The sequence below is a fragment of the Bactrocera latifrons genome, unplaced genomic scaffold (genome assembly GCF_001853355.1).
Source record: "Bactrocera latifrons isolate USDA-ARS-PBARC rearing strain unplaced genomic scaffold, ASM185335v1 scaffold_55, whole genome shotgun sequence".
In the NCBI taxonomy this organism is placed as follows: domain Eukaryota; kingdom Metazoa; phylum Arthropoda; class Insecta; order Diptera; family Tephritidae; genus Bactrocera; species Bactrocera latifrons.
In genome coordinates, this window is record NW_017537212.1 from 143,064 (window position 1) to 165,746 (window position 22,683).

The 22,683-nt window shown below is 34.8% G+C and overlaps 3 protein-coding genes and 1 long non-coding RNA gene across 6 annotated transcripts in view; 3 read left to right on the top strand and 1 right to left on the bottom strand.

Moving 5' to 3' along the window:
* The window catches only part of LOC108974350 (protein bride of sevenless), a 5,648-nt gene extending 2,033 nt beyond the window's left edge, over positions 1-3,615 (top strand). For 2 of the 3 annotated variants that reach the window (XM_018942110.1, XM_018942111.1), the window contains exons 2-6: positions 623-695; positions 760-1,164; positions 1,240-1,689; positions 1,757-3,213; positions 3,274-3,615. In XM_018942110.1, the coding sequence (XP_018797655.1) occupies positions 677-695; positions 760-1,164; positions 1,240-1,689; positions 1,757-3,213; positions 3,274-3,531 (2,589 nt within the window). In that variant the 5' untranslated portion in view covers positions 623-676 and the 3' untranslated portion in view covers positions 3,532-3,615. Of the gene's footprint in view, positions 1-619; positions 696-759; positions 1,165-1,239; positions 1,690-1,756; positions 3,214-3,273 lie in introns of all 3 variants that reach the window. The other variant, XM_018942109.1, reaches the window with a different exon arrangement.
* Positions 3,616-6,264: 2,649 nt separating this feature from the next.
* LOC108974446 lies at positions 6,265-14,010 on the top strand. Its single transcript, XM_018942293.1, has 5 exons — positions 6,265-6,544; positions 7,836-8,083; positions 8,148-8,746; positions 8,805-9,215; positions 9,582-14,010. Exons 2-5 carry the CDS (start codon positions 7,990-7,992, stop codon positions 12,948-12,950), a joined length of 4,473 nt encoding a protein of 1,490 aa, XP_018797838.1. The 5' UTR covers positions 6,265-6,544; positions 7,836-7,989; the 3' UTR covers positions 12,951-14,010.
* A 1,848-nt stretch (positions 14,011-15,858) lies between these two features.
* Positions 15,859-16,887, top strand: LOC108974354. The gene is made up of 3 exons (XR_001993794.1): positions 15,859-15,935; positions 15,992-16,061; positions 16,799-16,887. It is a non-coding gene; the product is annotated as an uncharacterized LOC108974354 (long non-coding RNA).
* Positions 16,425-20,841, bottom strand: LOC108974353. The gene is made up of 7 exons (XM_018942115.1): positions 20,308-20,841; positions 19,768-20,052; positions 18,867-19,402; positions 17,899-18,136; positions 17,275-17,486; positions 17,108-17,213; positions 16,425-16,972 (listed from the first exon to the last, which is right to left on the bottom strand). Exons 2-7 carry the CDS (start codon positions 19,916-19,918, stop codon positions 16,857-16,859), a joined length of 1,359 nt encoding a protein of 452 aa, XP_018797660.1. The 5' UTR covers positions 19,919-20,052; positions 20,308-20,841; the 3' UTR covers positions 16,425-16,856.
* Between the last annotated feature and the right edge of the window lie 1,842 nt (positions 20,842-22,683).

Here is a 22,683-nt window from a genome sequence, read left to right on the forward strand (position 1 = left end):
ATCATTGTGCTAGCCAGCTATAGAATTATATATAAAGAACACAGAATAAGAATATCGAAAAAATATATTTTTTACATATGCACAAACAAGATAATATCATTCAAAACTTATTTTTATCTAGTTTAAAAACTGTCACAAATATACCAACTGCGTACCCATTACCTGTTTTCAAAAATCAGTCTTACTATGTGTATATTTTCATAGGGGCATATATAAGGAGAATTGATAATTGTGTTTTGGTCAAATTAGGTCGAAATGTTTCGATGTTCTTTTCCTGTAGGTAGTGGTATCCAATTGCTGCAAGCCTAATGCGATTACAGTGAAAACTAAACTTGGAAAATAGAATAGGAAATAACCTACAGAAAACCTTTATRCACATATGCTTATGYATATGYACATATGTATGTATTCAAAAATGTGTATATTTATTCAAAAAGAATATTCAGTCAGATTTGCCAAAAGAAAAACAATACCGCGAAAGAAAAGATGGAAGGAAAAATGTAAAACAGTACGAACTATTTGTATAACTTAGTTAGAAGCGGCCTACATAAACATATTACTATTACTACTAGTAAAATTTATTTATTCATTATTTTTCACTGTTATCTTATATTACTAGTAGGCTGCGTTTAAATAAGAAGTGAAATAAATGAACTGAATTGCAGAGAAAATAGATATGCTTTGCAGAATTAGTGGTAAGTGTCATCAAATTTGCTTCGCTAATTAACGTCTTTTGAAACTTACACAATTTATTTTCAGTTTTAATGTTGACCCTCACTTTCCCCAATATTTGCATTTTATATTCAGTATGCGTTTCCGCGCAAGGAGCTACTGATTTGCTGAAAATTACAAAACCAACGCCGAGAATTATTTCAAAAGGATCATCAGTAAGAGCAACAGTTCCAAGTACTTTACAATCCACTGGTTCGTCTACTACGGATACAAATCCAGCAACATCTGTAGTACCTGAAATTTGCATACACGGTGTGAAAATTTACTCAACCGACAAGCATGAAATCCATAATATACAATACGAACGAGATTTCGTGCAAGTGCGTGAAGGTGATGCTATGCTCAGCATATTGACGACAGATGTTTCTTCACCTCTTTTTGTAATTGATCGGATCAATAGAGCAAATCTCTTCGACGCAGACTTTGAAATTGGGAAGTAAATTGGATATTTGCTTTTATCTATGTGTATATGTATATATTGTTTACGTTCTTTATTGAACTTTACAGGAGTACGTGCTATATTGATCGAAGATGAATCTGTTGCTGAAAACTTACTTATGCAAGAGGTACAATATCTTCAGCAATGCATTGCTCATGCTATTGGTATCTTTGTCGATTACGATTTGTATAAGAATTCCGAGCAATTTATCAAAGATCTAGAGTACAACATTTGGCCAATACTTCCACCTCGTATGTATGTACTGCCAAAAGTGGCACATCTGTTACACCAAATGCCTTGGGCGGGAAGTATAGCTTCTGTAGAAATTGTTACTGAAAATTTAGACACTTATAATGAGTTTATTGAGGCTGTGCGCCACGAGCACATGTGTCTTATGCATTTCAAGAGCGACAATAATATTTACATTCTCTTTGGAAACAAGTTGACGAGGCAATTTGAAGATAATAGCACACTTTTTGCAATATCCACTGATCGCACAGATCGTACTTTTCTAACAGGTGTGTGTAGTAAAAATTAGAAAAAATATATACATCTATGAGTACATCCATTATTATTTAATTTAAGATCTCCCAGATAAGTCGTATATACTTATGGAAAGCGAAGTAGATCCTGGTAAAATTGAGGAAAATTCCACAATGCCTGCAACAGAAGAGACTTTGAGGGATAATTTGATTCAACCGTCAAGGGTTTTTGCTTTCGCTCGGCCCATGCTGGAAATCGTCCGTTGGCTAAAGGGATCATTAATGCGTAACTGCAAGCGGGAGCAAAACATTTTTGTACTTGAGTCTTGCTTAAACTTCCTAAATTTTATTGGTGAYTGGCAAACACCTGAGAATCGTCAATATTACGAACCTGTTAAAGTTTTGGAATTATTACACATGCAACGATTTACTTCGTTTATGAACTTTAAAATGTTTCAAAAACGTAACAAAAACCCTAACGAAAGGGTAACGACTAGTCAAGATAATGCAGATCTTCAAGAGATTGCTTCACAAAACTTTATTACTAACATAACTACGTTTTATCATTACAATCATGCCAATAGCAGTAGCATAGAGTTAAAACCTAAATTTGGTCAGGTTTTTAACTGTCAGTACAGCGCGGGAGAGAATAGGCGATATCCATTTTTATTTGATGGAGAGTCAGTGAKGTTTTGGAGAATTAAGCCTGATGCATGGGTAGCCACGGGAATGACTGCCGCTATTCTTGGTCTAATAATTACCTTGGCMATATTAGTATTTATTGTTGTTCGAATATCATTGGGTGATGTATTCGAAGGCAATCCCGTTACATCGATCTTATTGTTGCTCTCTATGATTTTGTTATTCACATCTTTTGTACCTTTCTCTTTGGAGTATATCGGTGAACATAAAAACTCCCACGTGACTTTTGAAGATGCCGCCACACTAAACACGCTTTGCGCTGTACGAGTTTTTATTATGACTTTCGCCTATTGCTTGACTTTTTCACTATTACTTTGTCGGGCTGTTATGCTCGCATCGATAGGTTCAGAGGGCGGTTTTTTGTCTCATGTCAATGGCTATATTCAGGCTGTTATCTGTATTTTCAGTGTACTCGTACAGTTGGGTATGTCAGTTCAATTATTAGTCATTATGCATGTCGCAACGGAGAGTATATCATGCGAAAATATGTACTATGGTCATTGGTTATGGGTTTTAGTTGGATATGATTTCATGTTGCTTATGGGCATTGTGGGCTTGGTTCCTTTTATCTATCGCTCACAACGAAATTATCGCGAAGGTATTCTCATTGTTATTGGTGCTGTGCTGACTTTCGCAATTTGGATCGTTTGGATTGGAATGTCACTCTTAGGCGATGAGATGCGAGATGCAGCAATATCTCTAGGTCTACAAGCCACAGGTTGGGCTATTTTGATAGGTGTGCTTATACCGCGAACATTTCTTATAGTACGCGGCATTGAACGTTCGGATATTGCTCAAGCATTGCCTTCGCTCACTTCACTAGCTTTTGCGCAAAATAATCAGTACTCTTCAGAACAGGTAATTGATCATTACTCTGTATTATTACTTAAACAATTACATAATCTACTTATTTCATAGAGCGTTTACGAGTGTGTTAACCCAGCTATGCGAAGTTGTTCGCAAGTGGATATAGCTCAGTCACCAAGTGAAATCCCAACACTTCCATTACGCGGCGGTGGTCCGCGCAGACAACAATTTTTCGCAAACTTACGCCAGGCTAATGCCAATRTCAACCCACAACGGCAACCGCCACGACCACAGAGGGGCAGTCCTACACGTTCAGAGTGCTCTTCTCTGCCCGGTTCACCCGAGAGCAGTAAAATAACTCGGTTTTAGACAGAAAAAAGCTCCATGCAATCATATTAACTTAAATATACAGTTTGAGTCCATTTATTTGTAACTAGTCATTCATTGTCTTTTAAAGACTGTCCTTTTTATTATTTATATATATATATATATATAAATATATATCTGATATATATATATTTATTAAATTGAAATTTTCGAAACATACTATATACATTATTAAAAAGAAATGAATTATACTGGTGTACGTAGTTTTGTACTCTTGCAACAGGTTGTCATAAAGTGTAGTTTTTTCACCTAAGGGTTGTTTGTAACACTTAAACTCGAGATAGATAAAGCATTTTTATAAGCTRGTCAAATATCTTCGTTCCCTTTTTTGTTCTTTATTCAATGCTATATAAAAAGTGTTACAGTTCAAATATGYGCCGTTTCGTTCGATAGTMTGTTTTTGTCTAGACGGCAACTTCATAATCCCCCCTCGTAGAAGGCATCCWCCWTATTTGCGARGARCTCGGATAGTCACTTTTCACGAGCCTCTTTTAAATTACASTTTMCACCAATAATAGCGTTCGCCATGGRCAGGAACAGGTGGTAATCACTTGGCGCTATGTCCGGGCTATATGGTGAATGCGAACCCTTCCTGTTGGCCAATTCTGGACGCTTCTGGTTAATCGCTTGCTTCCAGCGGTCCAGTTGTTCATAGTGGATGATTCCCTTCCAATCCCACCAATCACACAGCAAAACATTCCTAGCCGTCAATCCCGGATTGGCCACTCTTTGGGACGACTCACCGTCTTTCGATCACGACCGTTTTCACTTGATACGACAATATCCATTTTTCGCAGCCAGTCACCATCCGCTTCAAAAATTGATCGTGTTCATTGCRTTTTAGCAGCATATCGCAGGCATTGATTCGGTCCAGAATTTTTTTGGCGTCAAATCATGCGGCACCCAAACATCAAGCTTTTTTATGTATCCAGCCYTCTGCAGATGTTTTAAAATGGTTTGGTGATTAGCTCCCATCTTCTGGGCGATGTCACGATGTTTGCCATGATTTGATCGGTATTCGTCATCATAGGTCTTCCGCCGGCTGGCTTATCCATGGTGTCGTTTTCAMCCGCTCTGAATCGTAGATACCATTCCTCCGCAGTTCTCTATCACGTACCATCCCCCAAAACGACAATCCTCAYGGAACGTTTCTCTAGCGGATTTGCCTTTAACGAACTTAAAAATAGCGCAAATTTCGGAGTTAGTGATCTCCATGTTTACACGTCTATAACTGTTGAACGCAATATCCAAACTAATCATGCATAGCGTCGTTTTGTAGGTTATGTCAAGACCTTTCAAAGATGTATAGTATTGCCGTATACGATCACTGTAGCGCTTTATACATAGCCGCGAAAGGCGCAAGGGAGATAGTTGTCAACCTAATATACATACATGTGTATATGAACATATGAATATTTTGGTATATTTATGTAACATAAGTAACTTTTTATCTAACTGGATTAGTTTGAAGCGTGAAGTAWAATACGTATAGTCCTGCCAATTATATACCAAAAACTTAAAACAGAATTTTTTTAACAGCATGATAATGTTCTAAGGTATTCAAAAAATATATAAACGAATGATTATTACATTTTCTCTAAATAAAGTTTGAAATTCCAACCTCCACCGGCCTCATAACATAAGCTTTACACATATGGTTATTGCTGTTGTACCATCATTGGTCTTTAATTTTTGCGACTTATATTCCGCTCCACTTAGTCTCTTTGTTACGTCATTCATATCAAAAATTTGTAATTTACCATAAGAATTAATCAAATTAAATTGAAAGTTTTGCTCTCCTACGTAATTACGAGTATCCTTAGTTCAGATTGTAGATATTTACCCAACATAAGAAAAGGAGATATTGATGTATGATATGACAAGRAAATTAATTTTTGTTTAACAAGATAATCTGCTTATAAAGTGTATTGTCTTGTTGCGGATATATTACCGTGAACGTTTGAATAATCTATTGTTAATAAACTTTTATTGTACCCACCATTGAATTATGAATGAAATTATCAACAAAATCCACGGAATACTTCGAAAATAATWATAAAATCAATACAGTACCAAAAAGTAGGATGCATCCAAAATGATCTTCCCTTGTTTTTCAAGTTAACATCTCGTTTGTATAGCCACTCTACAAATAACGATCTCAACTTCTGACGAACTCAGCACCTCAATGTATCATATGTGTACATAGGTGTTTGGGGAATATTATCAAACCGCTCTGTATAAGAATTATATTTAAATTTTGTTAAATATTAGAAATTCTGTGAAAATTTTGAAACTCGTATTTGATGTTTGTATTAATAATTTTTTTTTAATTCTTAACATAAGTGAAAAGTTTATGAGTGAAATCTGCCATCTTGGGCTTCAGCCAGTTGTTAAATCTGATACTGCAATGTCCATGCAATACCCATACTTTGACAATTACGCTGAGCACAGTTTAAAATTCGTCGAAATTTATTTCCCAAAACTTACTTTTTGCTCAAAAATCTATATTTASAAACGTATTTGCCGCTAAATTTATTGAAGTCAATAATTTGATTTGGGGATAATATATCAATTATAAGAAATTCTTATTAAACACAAAATGTTCGTTTTCACACAACCAATTTCTCTCGAAAGATAAAACATTTTTATCTCTAAAGAACATAGTTAATTTCATGTATCATTATTGTCAATTATTTAGTATTGTTTATAGCAAAATAAAGAATAAAATTACTTTTTGCGTAAATACGCTAAAAAATTGGAAAACTGCCCACAAGACAGTATCTTGAGAAAGCTTCTTAACGAAAGATTTTGACATTCGTTGAGTTGGTTTCGCTCCAAATAGCCTCCTCACATACGCTTTATATAAATTATAATTCATTTTGTCTGGTAACTCCCGTTCATCTCAGCTCATTTGTGGTTACTGTTATTCGACAAACTTCGTCGAGTTCAGTTTTGAATGCTTTCCCGAACAATTAAGATTCAATTACAAATTCGCGTAGGTAAAAGTTTTCGGTCGACGACTATCGATGCATATAGTATAAATTATAAATACACTCAGAACTCAAWTAATAAAAAACAAAGTACGGTTAAATGATGTGAATTGAATATTTTTGAACCAAGAATTGGAGAAATAATAAATAAATTGTTTGCAACTATTTGTTGAGATTAGTTACTTAAATCAACGTTATGATAATTGCACGTGTTTGATTTATTTATTCGATATTAAATATAACTGTGAAATAGTGAACAATTAATTTACAGAAATTTAATTAATTAGTAATAACTGCATAAGACATATTAATTTAGTTTTAGAAAATTGTGAAAAATCATTGCCATTAAATTCGCGTTTTCAAAAGCTTTATTCCATTATCCTCGTGAAATATTTTCTCTCCCTCTCCCGTAGAGTGTGGTGTGTGTCCTTACACATATTAGTCACTCTCTGATATTGTATGTAGTTCTGTGTTTCGCGGTTCGTTAAGTTGTCACGCAAGCATAAATGCATGCCCACAGTAAAGCATCAAACTAGGCATAATTTTCTATTTCACAACTAAAAATCCCTACACTAAATCCAACTAAATAGAAGAACATTAAGATTATACCAATCAGAGAACGTTTTTCTATTGGGTTATATTTGGTATATCCATACGAATTGCAAGAACTGTGAAATGCAAAATTGTAATGAATTTAAAAATGAATAAATCACCAATATTTGGCTTGGGTGAAAGTTATACATGCTTCTTTTTAGTATTATCAAAATCTGGATTTGTTACAAACATGAACAATAATCAAGTATTATTTTACAGACATGAGAAATGCTATTTTTCAACCAATATATGCACACTAATAAACCAAATCCAATTCAAATATAATTGTTACTGTGTATTAATCTGAATATGCACCCCAAAAGGTAGGTCAAAGAAATTAGCACAACGACCCCAATGTGGAGCCCTAAATTATGATGCACTTTTAATTTATACAAGTGTTTATAAACAAAGCTTTCATTCATAAAAATTCAAAAAATTACTTTTGGAAAGAGGCGGTGAGCTGTCGTCGACTAATTGACAGAATGTCAACAGTTAAAAGCGCATGCCTGCATTATTTTAGAGAGCATTTCTTGTGCTGCTGCTGTTGTTTATATCAACTTAACGAAACTAACCTTTCACAAACAACACCACATTTACATATGCTTTTCGGTTTTATTCGACAATTATATATGGTACTTATACGTACATATATACTTACTGCTGCGAAATTTTTAATAAATATAATATTGGCATATTGTACAGAAATAAGGCGGACATTTCCCAATCCCGAATTGCTTATAAAATAATAAAAGTGTGTATAGTATATATGAACGTATGTATCGGAGTTTTATGAACAAGCAATTAGGCGTTTTGCTTCGCAGAATGAGTTAAATGAAAGTACATAAAATTTTTCTACATGCTCACCAGCTGTTTAGCCATTGCTTCAAKCACGAACAACTCGAGTATAGCTGCAAATGATGTTTTCGCCGGTATTCATTCTAATCTAGATGGTAAAAATACAGTTTATGATCTTGAAAAAATAGTATTCTTAACGATATAATGATAAACTTGCAGATGACATTTTTCGTACTGACTTTGCAAATTCTTTGGAGGCAAACACATATACATTTCAAAGAGTATCGATGACGAAGCAACTATCTACCAGTTCTCCTACAACAAATGGTGATCGAAACGCCAGTAACTTTGTTTTAGCCCCTTTGGCCCCACTGGCTAATAATGATACAACACTACGGGGTAAAACCGATTCGACTGGCACTGAGGCGGATATTTGTAATACTGCAAAAGCACCGCAAAAAAGTAACAGTAATTATTTAACTTTACTACCAAAGTCACAAGCTGCAAGCAGCTTGRCCTCAATCAATTCAGGAAATGATGAAGCTTCTTCAAAAAAGACAGTGGATGATACTAATGGTCGTTCAGCAGCGCTGGAACGTGCCTACGTTCATGACGTCTATGAGAATTGTGATGAACCATCCGGCGCTATTCGACCACGAATAGCACAATTTCTAAATAATTTAGATYCTGGTGCCGTGGTGTGTGATGTCGGCTGCGGTAATGGTCGTTATCTTGCTCATGGAAATCGTTCTATTTGTACAGTTGGAGTGGATCGTTGTTATCGATTGAGCAAAGTGGCACGAGAAAAGGGAGGAGAGGTTTGTATTTCTTTTGTAGAGACAAGCACTTTTGATGTAACATTATAATTTATTTAAGGTTATAATGTGCGATAATTTRGAGCTACCATTTAGAGATAATTCATTTGATGCAGTTCTTTCGTTGGCTGTTGTTCATCATTTTGCTACCACTGAGCGTCGAGTAAACGCTCTCCGAGAGCTGGCACGTGTATTACGCATTGGTGGCCGTGTTATTATAACGGTATGGGCACTTGAACAGAGACACCGTCGTTTTGAGTCACAAGATGTTCTCATTCCATGGCAGCCTCCCAAAATTCGAAATATGAGCTGTTCGGACGAAGAGGATGATGAAAGCTTCTTACCACCTTACCATGCTTACACGGAGGACTCAACAAACTCAAGTCGCTCAGCTGGTGATGGCGATAGCTCAAGTTTATCCTCATCATCTCCTGGTGAATCCTGCTACAGTTTTGTTCGACGTGCTATTCAAGTAAGGTTCATAACCGTACATTAACCTTGAAGCATATTCTACTCTAATCGGTTACACTCTACAAGGGTAAATAGTTATATATTTTTGGAAAAAATTAGCAAAACGGGAGCCTTGCTTAAATCAGTTTCTAAAATAACCTGACTTGACGTTCAACTTAACCTAAAGCCGTTTATGCACTGGASTTAACACGTCTACCAATGTAAAGAAAATGTGTAAATTTTTATATGAGTAGACCATTTAACTCATGGTGAAATAGTATATATGCATGTGAGTTGAACTTACCCCTGTAAAATATAACCGAGTAGAAGAAGTATAAACGTAGTAATAGTGAGAATAAAAAGTAAAAAAAATTGTCATTATTTTCAGAAACTTGCTGCTGGTCGCAAGCATCCTTGGTTTTTGGACTCGTGGGCATCAAAAGAAACCAAAAATGATAGTAGTCTTGACTTCGAAGACGTTAAAGACTTACCAATCGAACTTCGCCGACTTGAAGACTTCGAAGATTTTTACGATCCTCCACTTTCTGCAGGATTGAAATCTCGTAGCCTTGGTAGCATTCTTAATCCACCTCCTCGCCAAATTGTGCGTTCGCGATCCAGTGTACCTAGCTTGGGCGGTACTCTATTTCATTTGGATATGAGTAACAAATCTGGAATACCTGTATCAACCTATTCAATGCAAAATAGTCAACATTTTCATTCCAAGGATTTAAGTGTAGCACCAGTTATTGCCACCAAAACCAATGTATCTCCCACAAAATCCATGAATGCAGTAATTTTGAAAAATATAAATAACAGCACTCCACTAGGTCGACGTCCAAAGTTGATAAAACAAAAACAATCTTTTTGTGATGAAGAATGCCAACTGCCAGAAAATTCTTTTCATATAAAAAGTACATATAATAATCATAGTGCCAGTAATAGTTTGTATTTACGTAATCGCTGCTACTTCAACGGTAATAATATTAACATTAACTCTCAAACTGTAGGAAAAATGCCYCTTATGGATAATTTGCACCATCAATCTCCCCTTACCGCACGTCAAATGATGCAAGCAAGTATCTTTTTACGCAAACAAAGTTCATTGAATGAGGAACTTATGGCCGTAAACCGATTGCGTGAAAAAGAGGGAGTTCGGAAACGCATTCAAAAACAGACGTCGTTAAATGAAGCCTTTCTCTGTCAATCAACTACGCTTTCTAAAAAATTTCATATCATCAGAGAGAACTTCACCAAGAAAGTGAAAACTTCAACAGGCAGCTTTGAGMGGGTCACAAAAACTGGATTAAACAAATTAGTACAGAACTTTTCGTCTTATATATCACCAAGCACAATTAATTCCGATCTGATGGAAAAAGTAGTCAGCGAGAGTCAAGAAAACAGTGCCGAACAGTCACAGTCAAACGTTCCAAAATGCAATAAATATCACCATCATCATCATTATCAGTATGCTCAGCAGCAGCAATCTTTAAATCTCCAAAATTACCAATGTCAATCACGTACCTTCATAAACACCCACGAAACAGGTTCACAGGCATCACATTATCAAAAACAATTGTCGGTCGGTAGTGTAGTCAACAAATACGCTGGTCCAGTCACATATTGCAACAATGCTGAGTGTTCTAACTCGGGCTGTTATTGCAGTACATACCACTATGTGGGTTGTAATACATTTTGCACTACTAACGATGGTTTTGAAAATAGGGATGGGGAGTCACGTCGACACTCTAAAGAGTCCGGTTCAGATTCTTCTAAGGACAGCAGCTTACAGTCGGATACAAGTATCGAGTCTGAAGATAGTTTTGCTTCAGTTATTTTCATACCGAAGCCAGAACAGCAACAACAGCAACTTAACTATCACCAAAGCTCAAATTCAAGTTCAAGTAATTCGTCGTCCAGTAACGGTGGAGGGGGATGTCGCACTTACGGTAGTTGTTGCCAACACCAAAATGACACGTGTAAAMTTCAAAACAATGACAATACCGCGAACTGTTTAACATGTCTAAAGCATCTGCAACAGCCGCACCATCAAAGATTGTCCTCTGTACCCACTTCACCTATGATTTTGGCATGTCCTCCAACGCCAGCGCACTCTCCTGCTACTACACAAGCTGTAATAACATCGCCTCCAAGGACAGTTGCAACTGTGACGGCAGCTATGGCAATGCTTACTCCACCTTCAGACAATAAAAATGGAAGCTTAGATGAAAATTCAATAGCATTTTCCAAAATTAATATGAAGAATATTAAGGATCGATTCGATTTTGATGAGGATCTTATCAAACAACACGAAAGGGATACAGCTCAACATCAGCAGGAAGATATGGAATGTAAAATAACACGGAATATTATAAAGAACTTACCTCCTATACCTAAATTTCGTAAACAATCCTTACAACCAATACGTCAAAGTTTTCCAATCATACGACGGTCATCTGCAACATCTAGTTCATCTATACCAAATATGCCAAAACTAATGTCTCTAGAACTTTTCAATCCGGCTACTGACGATCTAGATAGCGATTCGAGCGAGGCATCCACTCCAAACTCAATTGATAGTGTTATTAGTACTGGAAAATCGAATTCTACGACAACGACCATAGAGCAAAGTGAAAATATGAAATCGTCACCTACTTTTGAACAAGATGGGAACGATGGTTTACTTTTTGAGCGTACTATTAAGACAAAAAAACAACAATATCATGATGAGCAACTGAAGACCAATAACGATATTCCACACAACATATTTCTAAATGAAGAGGACAGTTGTCCTATACCACCSAACAAAGGGAACATTAACCTAAGCACGAATTCACTACAAAGGAAGGAACAAGGTTTTGTTGGGTTTGCTGAACAGCTCAATATACAGTTGATGCGAAAAATTGACGACAAAAACGATGTTGATGAATGCGTAAGTTTAGAAATTACGAGCGAATATGGGGATCCTTCAGATGCACACATTAATGTAAATAGGAAGCGCAGCAATGAGTTGCGAGATTTGTCAGCAATTCGTGAGGAACTTCGAGAACGACGTTTAATGCTCGCTAATCTGTCTACGCAGCCAAGCTTACAACAATCGCCAACTTCTTCTACATCGTCTYTATCTTCACAGACACGTAGTTTTACAATTCATGAGGAAAACGAAGAAGAAAGTGATGAACGAAGTTACTCTCTGCAACTCTATGAAAACTGTAAAATATCCAAAATTAATTATAAACGTAATCGCCCATACAATTTGAATCCAGAAACCGCTTATCTGTTGCAAGACGAAGGTGATATCTTTGATGAAGAAGAAGAAAATGAGCTTGGTCACTTGTCTAAACATCATCACTCGATTGGTCAAGAAACTCAGTATCAACCCAAAGATGAGTTCCAAGTATATCCTAAAGCCATAGAAAGGGCTCCCAGATGTGATACTATAGGATTGGAAGTGGCAGCTGAGAAGGAAGGCTATTTCGAAATTAAAGTTCAACATGAAAGCAAAGAAACCGAAAAATCTCTCCAAAATCGACAATCAACAGAATCATGGGGCAATTCTAATAGCTCTGCCGGTTCGCTTGAAAGTCCTTCTCAAGGAGGATCGACAACACACCACCGTTATTATCATGTTTTTCGCGAGGGAGAGCTTGATGCATTAATCAACCACCATGTAGCTAGTCTACATATAGTCTCCTCATACTATGAACGTTCTAGTTGGTGTGTAGTTGCTGAAAAAGTTCAGGTCTGGACTATCTAAATAAGATATAAAAAATCATATAAAATGAAAATAGAAAAGTATAGTAAATAACCCCGGGCCAACTAATCACCTTCAAAAATTGCGTCTCTTTACTCGTGCATAAAACTTCATATGTATATGTGAAAAAGGAATTGCTAGTGTGTTCACACGATCTAGTTCTAACTCAGCATAGATTCTAATGCTTAGCATAAACTCCTGAGCTTACATCGAACGAAATAGTCGCAACGAATATTTATATTTAATAAGTAGATATTCGTAGCTCATTGCTTAATATATTCCCATCATAAATATGGGTGTACTTATTTATGTAAATACGAATGCTTAAGTTTATTTTGGTATTAATGAATTCATAGATATTTTACGTTTAACTCGAACGCAGCTTTTCATTAAAGCAACGATTAATTATTAAGCTAGTGAGCAAATTCTTAACGAATATGAAATATGTAAATACATGAAAGATGTAGAAGGTGTAACTTTTTATGAAAGCCTCTATTTACTTTTGCATATAAATTTACCTAATATAAGATTATTTTTAATTGCGATAGGCGTGATTATTTTTCACAATCATTTGCATTACGAGTTCATATTTAATCTTGATTACTTCATTGTAGTTTCCCATCCAATTCATGGCGTTGTGTCTAGAAGTTTGTCCATATTAAAAAGAAAAAGTAACAGTCTTACTAGCTTTGCAATTTAAAACGCACKTTAATTTATAAAATACTTGTTTTTATCAAAAAAAATCATAAAATTATAAGGGTTTCAAAATATTTCAAACAAAACTTGATTGCTCATGAAAACTGGAAAAGCTTTATCTTACAATCATAGTACTTAAAAATAATTTTTTTTTTTTAAATATTTGTAGTCTCTGATTCTTCTCTGCATAATGTAAAATTKGCACAGCCTTTTTAACCCGTTTTCATAAAGTCGCAAGTTATATTTCTAATTTCGATAAAGGGTTTACCGTCTTTGGGAAAAAATTGCATACAAGTTTTGTTCATCTAACGATTGTTTGTAAGACCAACAACTAATTGGGATTTAGAGTTGTAATATATAATATAAACGATCAGGATAACCAGCTGAGTTAACATTCGGGTGACTATCTGTGTGGACGTCCGTCTGTTCGTGTAAGCGATAACTTGGGGAAAATTGAGATATCTTAATGAAGAGAGTTTGTATTCTAGACGGATCAGATCTGATCCCTGCTACGCTACAAAATACAGGCATGTAGTTAGGGGCAGCCATGGTCTGATGTTCCGACCAAAATAGATATCAGCCAAACTTGTTGAGGGCTACTTTCTTTAGCTCATTTTCATACACTGTGCAAATGGATAAGTGAAATGAGATAATCACGCCTACTCCTCATAACTTTATTTGGAAAACTACTAACGACAACTTACTAACTAAATACGCTGTCTAATTGGAAAATTACGTGACCAGTTTTGTGTACATATGATGACATCTCACGTCAAAAAATAATAATCGGACAATAACTTTTCAAGTCAACCTATTCCCAATAGCAATGTGATCTAGTTCTCATATACTTATTATAAAGATTTTAAAACTTCCGGTTAACATTAAACCGTCAATATTGGAGAATATGTAAGTTATCGAATATATGTATTATTGTGTGTTTCAAAAATTTGTGAAATTATTCAACGAATTGCCCCAGCTCCCACATATTCGTTATTTTGGCACATTTATGTCGAATATGTCGGTTAGTGTTTGAGTCAAATTCATAAAACTAATAAATATTTTCCCCCTTTCTGACCACGTAAACTGCAAGAGTATAAAATGTTCGGTTACACCCGAATTTGTAAATGGATACTATTAGCATGAATGATGTGGCGATAAAAAAAGAAAAACAAAATTGGATATTAACAAGTAAGATTGTGGTWTTCCAATTTGACATCTGGTGCTCAAACCACTAATTTGGCAACTGTTATATGTAACTCAATATGTTTGGTGTGTTCTTCACAGTGACACACTTTCGCAATTATATTGTGTATGCTGATCTTAAAAATAATATGTAAATGTCGTGATTTAGTTATTAGTTACTCGAAAATGTAAATCCGAAGTGCGAAGTTGCGTGCAGTGATATTTATTTCGAATCAATAGACGTTTATCTTAAAATTCTTTAGAAGTATAATAACTAGTCGTTTAGTATTTAAATATTAAGATAAACGTATGATCACAAATAAAATTGATTTAATAGAGAAGAGTGTAAAAGATTTAGAAATAGTACAATGATACATAAATTATAATACTACATTTTGATTAAAACATTAAAACCATGTACTCAGAAACTGAATATACATATATTATCTAAAACTTTTCCGAATAAATTCCTTCTTAAATGAAGTGTTTGTTCTTTGTTTTGAAATACCTTTTTTTACTATGTGCCCTAGCGATTATTCCACCTTTCATCGAAAGACGCTCGCATATATCGGTAATATACATAGCTTAGAGATGATCTGCGATTGTTGCTAAAATTTGTTTTTTATACTCTCACAACAAAGTTGCTAAGGAGAGTATTATAGTTTTGTTCACATAACGGTTGTTTGTAAGTCCTAAAACTTAAAGAGTCAGATTTAGAGTTACATATACCAAATTGATCAGGGTGACGAGTAGAGTTGAAATCCGGACGTCTGTCTATCCGTCCGTGCAAGCTGTAACTTAAGTAAAAATTGCGATATCTTGATAAAAMTTGTCATGCGAGAGTATAAAATGTTCGGTGACATCCGAACTTAGCCCTTCCTTACTTGTTTTTTTTTATTTTACTTGTGACAAAACGTGGAATATCACTTACACCTTCACAACTGTTTAAAAGTTTGTCATGGCTTGTTCAWTAAAGTTTTTCGTATTAAAATTTAAAATCTGAGCATGGAATATTATAATCGTTAAGCATRTTGAAGCTGGTTGAAGCTGATGATCGATTTCTGCTCTTACAATGATGTTCACTCAATTGTCAGTTAAATATTAGTTACGGTAAAGAATTTAAATATACATATATTTTGATTGGAGTTTAAAAATATTTTAAACAGGTTAATACAAGGGCTTTTAGCATTTGATAAACTCGTGATCACTTGGTGCGTATATTTGAATTTGACAACAGTAAGTATACTTTGAATTATATCTTAATACCATTTTGAAAGCTTGCGTACAAGATCACTGGAAGTTTAGAAAAGTTCAATAATTTTTTTATATAAGAGACCTTATGGTAAAACCATCTGTTAAAAACAAGCTCATTAAAAGTTTATCACGTTGTTGTGCATGCTAAGAAACGCTGAGTAAATGAAAATCTACCCTTACCTTTGAATCACTTCATTGCATTGCKTACGCCATTAGAATGAATATGACTGACATGATTTAAAAACGTGGAAATTGGTTAAGAGTAGACTGAAGAAGAGACAACTTTAATTGAATATTAATGTTATCATTTATTTTATGTAATTTTAAGTTATAGTTTCMATTTCCAACGAGTTTGTGAATTTCATTGGGAGTGCATTCAGCTAGAATATTTTAAAATATACATATTACAATTTTTTTCTTCGACTTTCACTGCAGACTTAGTGTTCACTTATTCACTGCATAAAGCATGTATAGTATTACAAGTTATACAACTGCTACTTAGTGTTTCAATATCTTAAATTTAATTAGTTGAGCAATAACCTACTTATTGAAGTTTCACAACTTTGTCCCCCCTCTTGCTTTTAACGATTTGAAATTTTATTTTAATACAATAATAATTACAATACTTTGGTATTAATGATTGCTSTTGTAAATAAAATTATTTACTTAACTTAAGTGTATATTTTATTCTTTCAAAAATGGCKCTTGACATGTTAAAGGGAGTAATCGAAGGGGAAGGAAATGCTCTTTGGTAACGTGTGACGAATTGGAATTCAGTCACGTTTTTCCCATGGCCTGCAGAAGCAGCAGAAAAGATAAATGGCAAGTGAAAACGGACTTACTAAGCCGATGGGAGCCAGCCACTGACATTATGGCCGATGCAGAATACTCTCCTGCAAGGGATAAATTAATTAAAGAAACTTTGAATGATAATAATAAAAAGTARATGATTTTATTTGTGAATTAGATGAACGCTAAATATTGATATGTGCATTCAATACTTAAGCTATGTAGTTCTTAACTCTTACCGCTAAGCACATGAAGGTCGACGGAAACGGAATCACTGTTCGATGGCTCACAAGTGTAGGTGTCCGAATCCAGCTTCCGAACGCATGGTATTATTAACGAACCGATCTTTGATGTATAAGTCAAAAAAATATATTGTAATTTCGTTATGAAAACACTTTATACTTACCGTATTACTACTGCTGTCAGCATTACCGAATATCGTWCGATCGATTTCGGTGTACCAACCCATTTCATTGTCATTTGTGATTTGTGTTTTGCCGCGAAACCAGATAATGTACGCTGGTGGGTCCAGCGTATCACGAACAATACAATGCAATGCCACTCTGCTGCCCGCCTTCACGAAACGATTCCGATCACCAATAAGTTCAGTGTGGGGTACTAGTGGAATAAAAGTAATAATTAAATATAATATATATGTATATACACAATGTAAAGATTATATAAATTTTGTTGATATAAGGTTGTGAGTAATTCCATAAAYTACTAGTGGTACTCATTTAATGTCGCAAACTATTGAAATTGTGAGAACAATGCAATGATCCATCGCAAAATTTAAGGTGTATATTCAAAAAACTTGCCGACATTCAAGTGACTATGTATGTAAAACTATTTAAAATTCTAAAATAGATTTTCTAAACATTTTATAAAAACATTTCTCATTTCTCTAATCATCCCAGCTGGTTCCGTTGAAATTCGTATGCAATGTAATGTAGTGGATTGCATCTGACACTTACCATAAAGAAGGTTTACTTAGCTAGAGTAACTATAAATCCAGATAGTCTCTACTTACCCACCACTCCTAAATGGATTTTAGCGCTCATTTTCGGTTCGGTGGGCACTTGGCATTCATACCAGCCTTCATCGCTTTTCTGTACGTATTTGATTTGTAGTGACCAAGTGTTATCGCTCCGGTCTTGAAAAATAGATTGAAAGCGCTGATCGGAGATGAAAGTTGCTTGGTCGACAGATAGAATATGTCCATCGCGAAGGCGCAGCCATGAAATTGGCTTATTCAAAACGCGCTGAATCTGTTGATGAATGAAAATTATTATGCATTCTGATGAAACTTTTTCATGTGTTTTTAAAGATATCTTATTAAAATACACAAAGTAGTAGGCTTTTGYGCAAAGAGTGAATGGAGCTTCATTTTCTATGCGGTATATTAGCTAAAACGACTTACTCAAGAGCATTGTCTTGAAGTTTTGCTAATTAACAAGTAGACTCCGCACCAAAGGAAAGCAACAAGACGAAATGAATACCGAGTACGATGAAGTCAGTGGAGGCTCTAAAGAGGCTGTTACCGGAGAAAATATCTAAAAAGTCGCCAATATAATTACGGACAGAAATAACAAAGAATTGCTGATTCTGAAGATTGTGTGAAATTATTTAATCGTAATAAATCCGAAYTTTTGMATTGTTATGCGACAGTGAATGACACATGGTTCAATTATAATATTTCACACCGGAGCCCAATCAACAGTCAGCCGAGTGGACATCAAATTATGAACCGATCCGAAACGTAAAAAGACGCAAAAGTCGGTTGGAAAGGTTATGTCACGATTATTTTCGGATAGATGTGGTATAATATTCATCRACTATCTTCAAAAGAAGAAAATCTTTAAATGACTTGTTGAAGCGTTTGAAGGACAAAATTGCGAAAAAATGAACTTTACAACCGACCTTTTAATTAGCGTTAAAAAATACCAAAAATTGTCAAAATAATGAACAGCAAATAAGTAATAACTTTTAACCACTTACGTTGCATGATAAATAGGCGTGATTTCCCAATTGAACGGTAATGTTTTTTGTTGCCAGAGAAAAGTTTRGGCGGCGTCTGTTCTGTTGGTAGGCGGCGGCATAAAGTTGTTCCTCGGATTTCGTAGACATGCTCGATGTTAGTGGTTTTATGGAAGGAGTGGGGGGTGAATACTTTGTCAATTGGTCTATAGCAAATGGCGACAATGGTGGTATAAGTGTGGGAATAGAAAAACCTTTTGAGAGGTCGTCAGGTAAAGATGAAGTCTGTTTCGATGATACCGTTGAAGGTAATGAAATYGGAATTGATTGCTGGGATACAGGTGGTGTTGAAGATGTCATTCCATAAACAGTTTTCACTAAAAATTTGGTTATTGGAGTCAATGTGTATTCCGTAGCTAATATTGACGGAGTTGTCATTGGATTTTGTGATAAAGCAGTTTTCGTAGTTGTGGACAATGAATCTACAACAGGTGTTATGGTCATCGACATTTCCGTTAAAGGTATCACTGCGTCCTGTGATTTAGCCCACGTTGAATCTGAGAGACCAATGAATATTCGAATATTTAAATATTGTAATTAAATTAAATACTTTTTCAAATAATAATGGTTTGCATATGTGTTACTGTATTAACTGTTGATAGTCCGGTCTTGTGTGTAGATGATGAAAGAAAAAGCTAAGAGAAATTATCAGAAGTCAAATGATCGATTTTCCGATTCATTATCAGTTTTTATCTTAGTATGCATATTACAAAGTTCTGTTTTGATGCCTTCATTGCTTGAGGCTTAGTTATTTAGTGCAATAAAATCAGCTTACGAGAATTATGGAAAGTATGAYGTGAATGTAGTATAATTTATTTTGAAAATTTTTAATTTTGATGAAGTAGTTTATCAGATTACTTACTCGTTTCCACTAGTACGAAACACAAAATTGCTAATRAATATTTCCATGTTATAATGCATAAATTCATATTCTTGATAWTTTTATGATGGCTTGTGCCATTGCAGTTATTATTAATGTCATTCTCTGCTTGTAYGTTATCCGTGTTCTTCATATTTCTTAGTCTCTGTATTTTTTCTATGATTACAGCTGAGATTTTTGTAAACTTGTAGACCACAATTGCAGGACTCTCTTTGTGTTTCCCTTGAGATATATTCGCGCTGTGTATTTTATGATGATTATTAACGGCTATGGTAAATAAAAATAAATCTATTAGTGTAAATCGTTGGTGCATATATTTACTGCATTTTCTATTATACTAATCGTTAGTTCGCATTTAATGTTGCTGGAATTTGATATACTGTGATTCAAAATAATTAACTGTATACGAATATTGCGAAATTATTTCGAATATTAACCAGTTAGTTTTGATCACAATTCTATTTATTCAAATTGCTCGTAACTCGAATGTGAATATATTTGGTTTTCTAAATTTTTACTTACGCGATATGTGTCACTGAGTGAAAAAAAAACAACATATTGCTAGTTGCATTCATAATTTACTAGACCTTAAAATTTTAAAGAGAGCTTTAACAGTACAGAGGTATACCAACTAACAGCCAGACGAACAAATACCGCCAATAATTTTTAAATATGCTCTTATGGGACTCCAAAAAAGGTAATATTTTCACCATCCCTTTATGTTTGAACGATCGTTTTTCCAATATGCACAAAATCACAACCGGTAGTCTGTCTGAGAGGATAATAAAGGTAAATGGCTTTTTGTTGCCAACATATGTATGTCTGTTGGATTTGTGTGTACGCTCATAGCAAGAAAATGAAAACACATTTAACCACAATTTTTTTACACATTTTGGAGCTTTTCTTCCTCATCTTGCTTTAATCTCATCTCAGCAACTATCAATATCAGTATAGAGGTGCCATTTTAAAAACTTAAATCACAATTGTATTGTTTGTTAAGCTAGGATAAATAGTCACTATTGAAGCCGCATCAGATGTCTCAGTGTAAGAGCTTTTTCGCTGATGCTGAACAAATGAAGTTCCTATTAGCGATGTAAGGATGCAGTGATGCCATTTTGCTCCATTTGTCAGATATTTTTATACTCTTGTAACCTGTTGATAAAGAGTATTATAGTTTTGCTCMCCTAAAGGTTGTACGTATCATCTAAAACTAAGCGAGGAAGATACAGGGTTTTATATATATAAATGATTAGGATTTCGAGAAAAGTTGAAATCTGGGTGACTGTCGGTCCATACAAGCTGTAACTGAAATGTGGTATGCGGGTTTCTTAGTACAAAACAAATTACGACTTCGTAGATGGGCGTAAATGCCTACAAATCGCCATTAACCGAAAACCAATARAGTGCCATAACTAAGCACAAAATTAAGATACAAAACTGTAATTCCATCAGAACTGTTCAAGCCTTAGGTACCGAATATGTAAAAACCAGTATCTATAGTTGACTTTTGYCCGAAAATATCGASCAATGTGTGAGGTATGCAATTGAAATTCAGAGAGAATCCTTTCCTGATAATAGTAATTCGGTGTCTCAAAAATGGGTTGAATCGGGTCAATAGTTTTCTGAAATTTTCGAACTTCCAAGTGACTTTATGGTTCATATATCGGCCAATATTTGAGTTATCTCAATGAAAATTACAAAACGTGTCTTAACATTTCATTATATCTTTGTACCTAAAATAGATAMAATTGGGCGAAAACTTGACCTACCCCCATATAACAATTTGCAGGATTTTCGTATATCCGGCTGAATTTACTCCATATGATTGGTGATTGCATGTGAGGTACCTTAATGAAACTCAGGGAATGTTGTTTTTAGTATGTGGAGGGTCGGGACTACCCCAACTCCCTCATACTACATACGACGACTTTCGTTTTTCTAACAAATCGTATGCCGATTTTATCGGTCAGTATATGAGTTATATAGAGTGTAAGTATGTATATATATCGCTTAGATTKCGATTCTCTGGGTGACGGTTTACATTTTGAGGTATTTCCTTGGCTTTGATTCTAGCAAAAGTATGAAATGTTCCGTTGCACCCGAAATTAGCCCTTCCTGACTGGTTTTATTTCTTATTTTTTACTACGTTTCGTTATTCATTTTTACATTTCATATGTCAAAGCATTTCTTTCGCGCGCATGTCCGTTTCAAATGTTTCAAATATTCATCAGCGTTTACTTTTCTGACTATCCCAAGGAAACACATGTGCATGCCAATTGCCAATTTCATTTCCATTTGGTTGGATTTTTTAGATTCTTATTATTCTCTAAATCAACCAACCCTAAATGAGTGTGAGATGGCGACACCTTGTTGAGGGCCTATGCTCCAGTGTGGGGAAATCAAAGACAATTCGTTTTTTAATATTAGCAATAAATTTTTTTTTTGTACACAAAGAATAATAAATCGATCAGTCAAAATAAAACTATTCGGCTYAGATCCGATTTTATGAATATGGTCCCTCCTGTTTGTTTGTTAACCCTAATATAGTCAATACAAATTAAAAATSTTTGTTGAAATGAATTTTGCTGTAATTTTTTTTGATATATGGTACATATTTTATTTCTTGCATTAACGATATATTAAAACTATTAAAATGAAAAGGGCGAAATTGGCATATTTGTCCAAGCCCGCAGACACACCATCATCGTTTGATATCCCAGGTCAATCGCTTTGCRAATCGGCAGTTAATCTAAATTTTCGAAATTGTTTTCCACTGCTAATAATAAATTGTTTTCATCGCATTCATAAGTATACATTTAGGGGTGTCCATCTGTCTGTACGCGAACTAGACCCTTAGTTTTCTAGATATCTATTTACTCAATTTTGCATGTGTCTGTT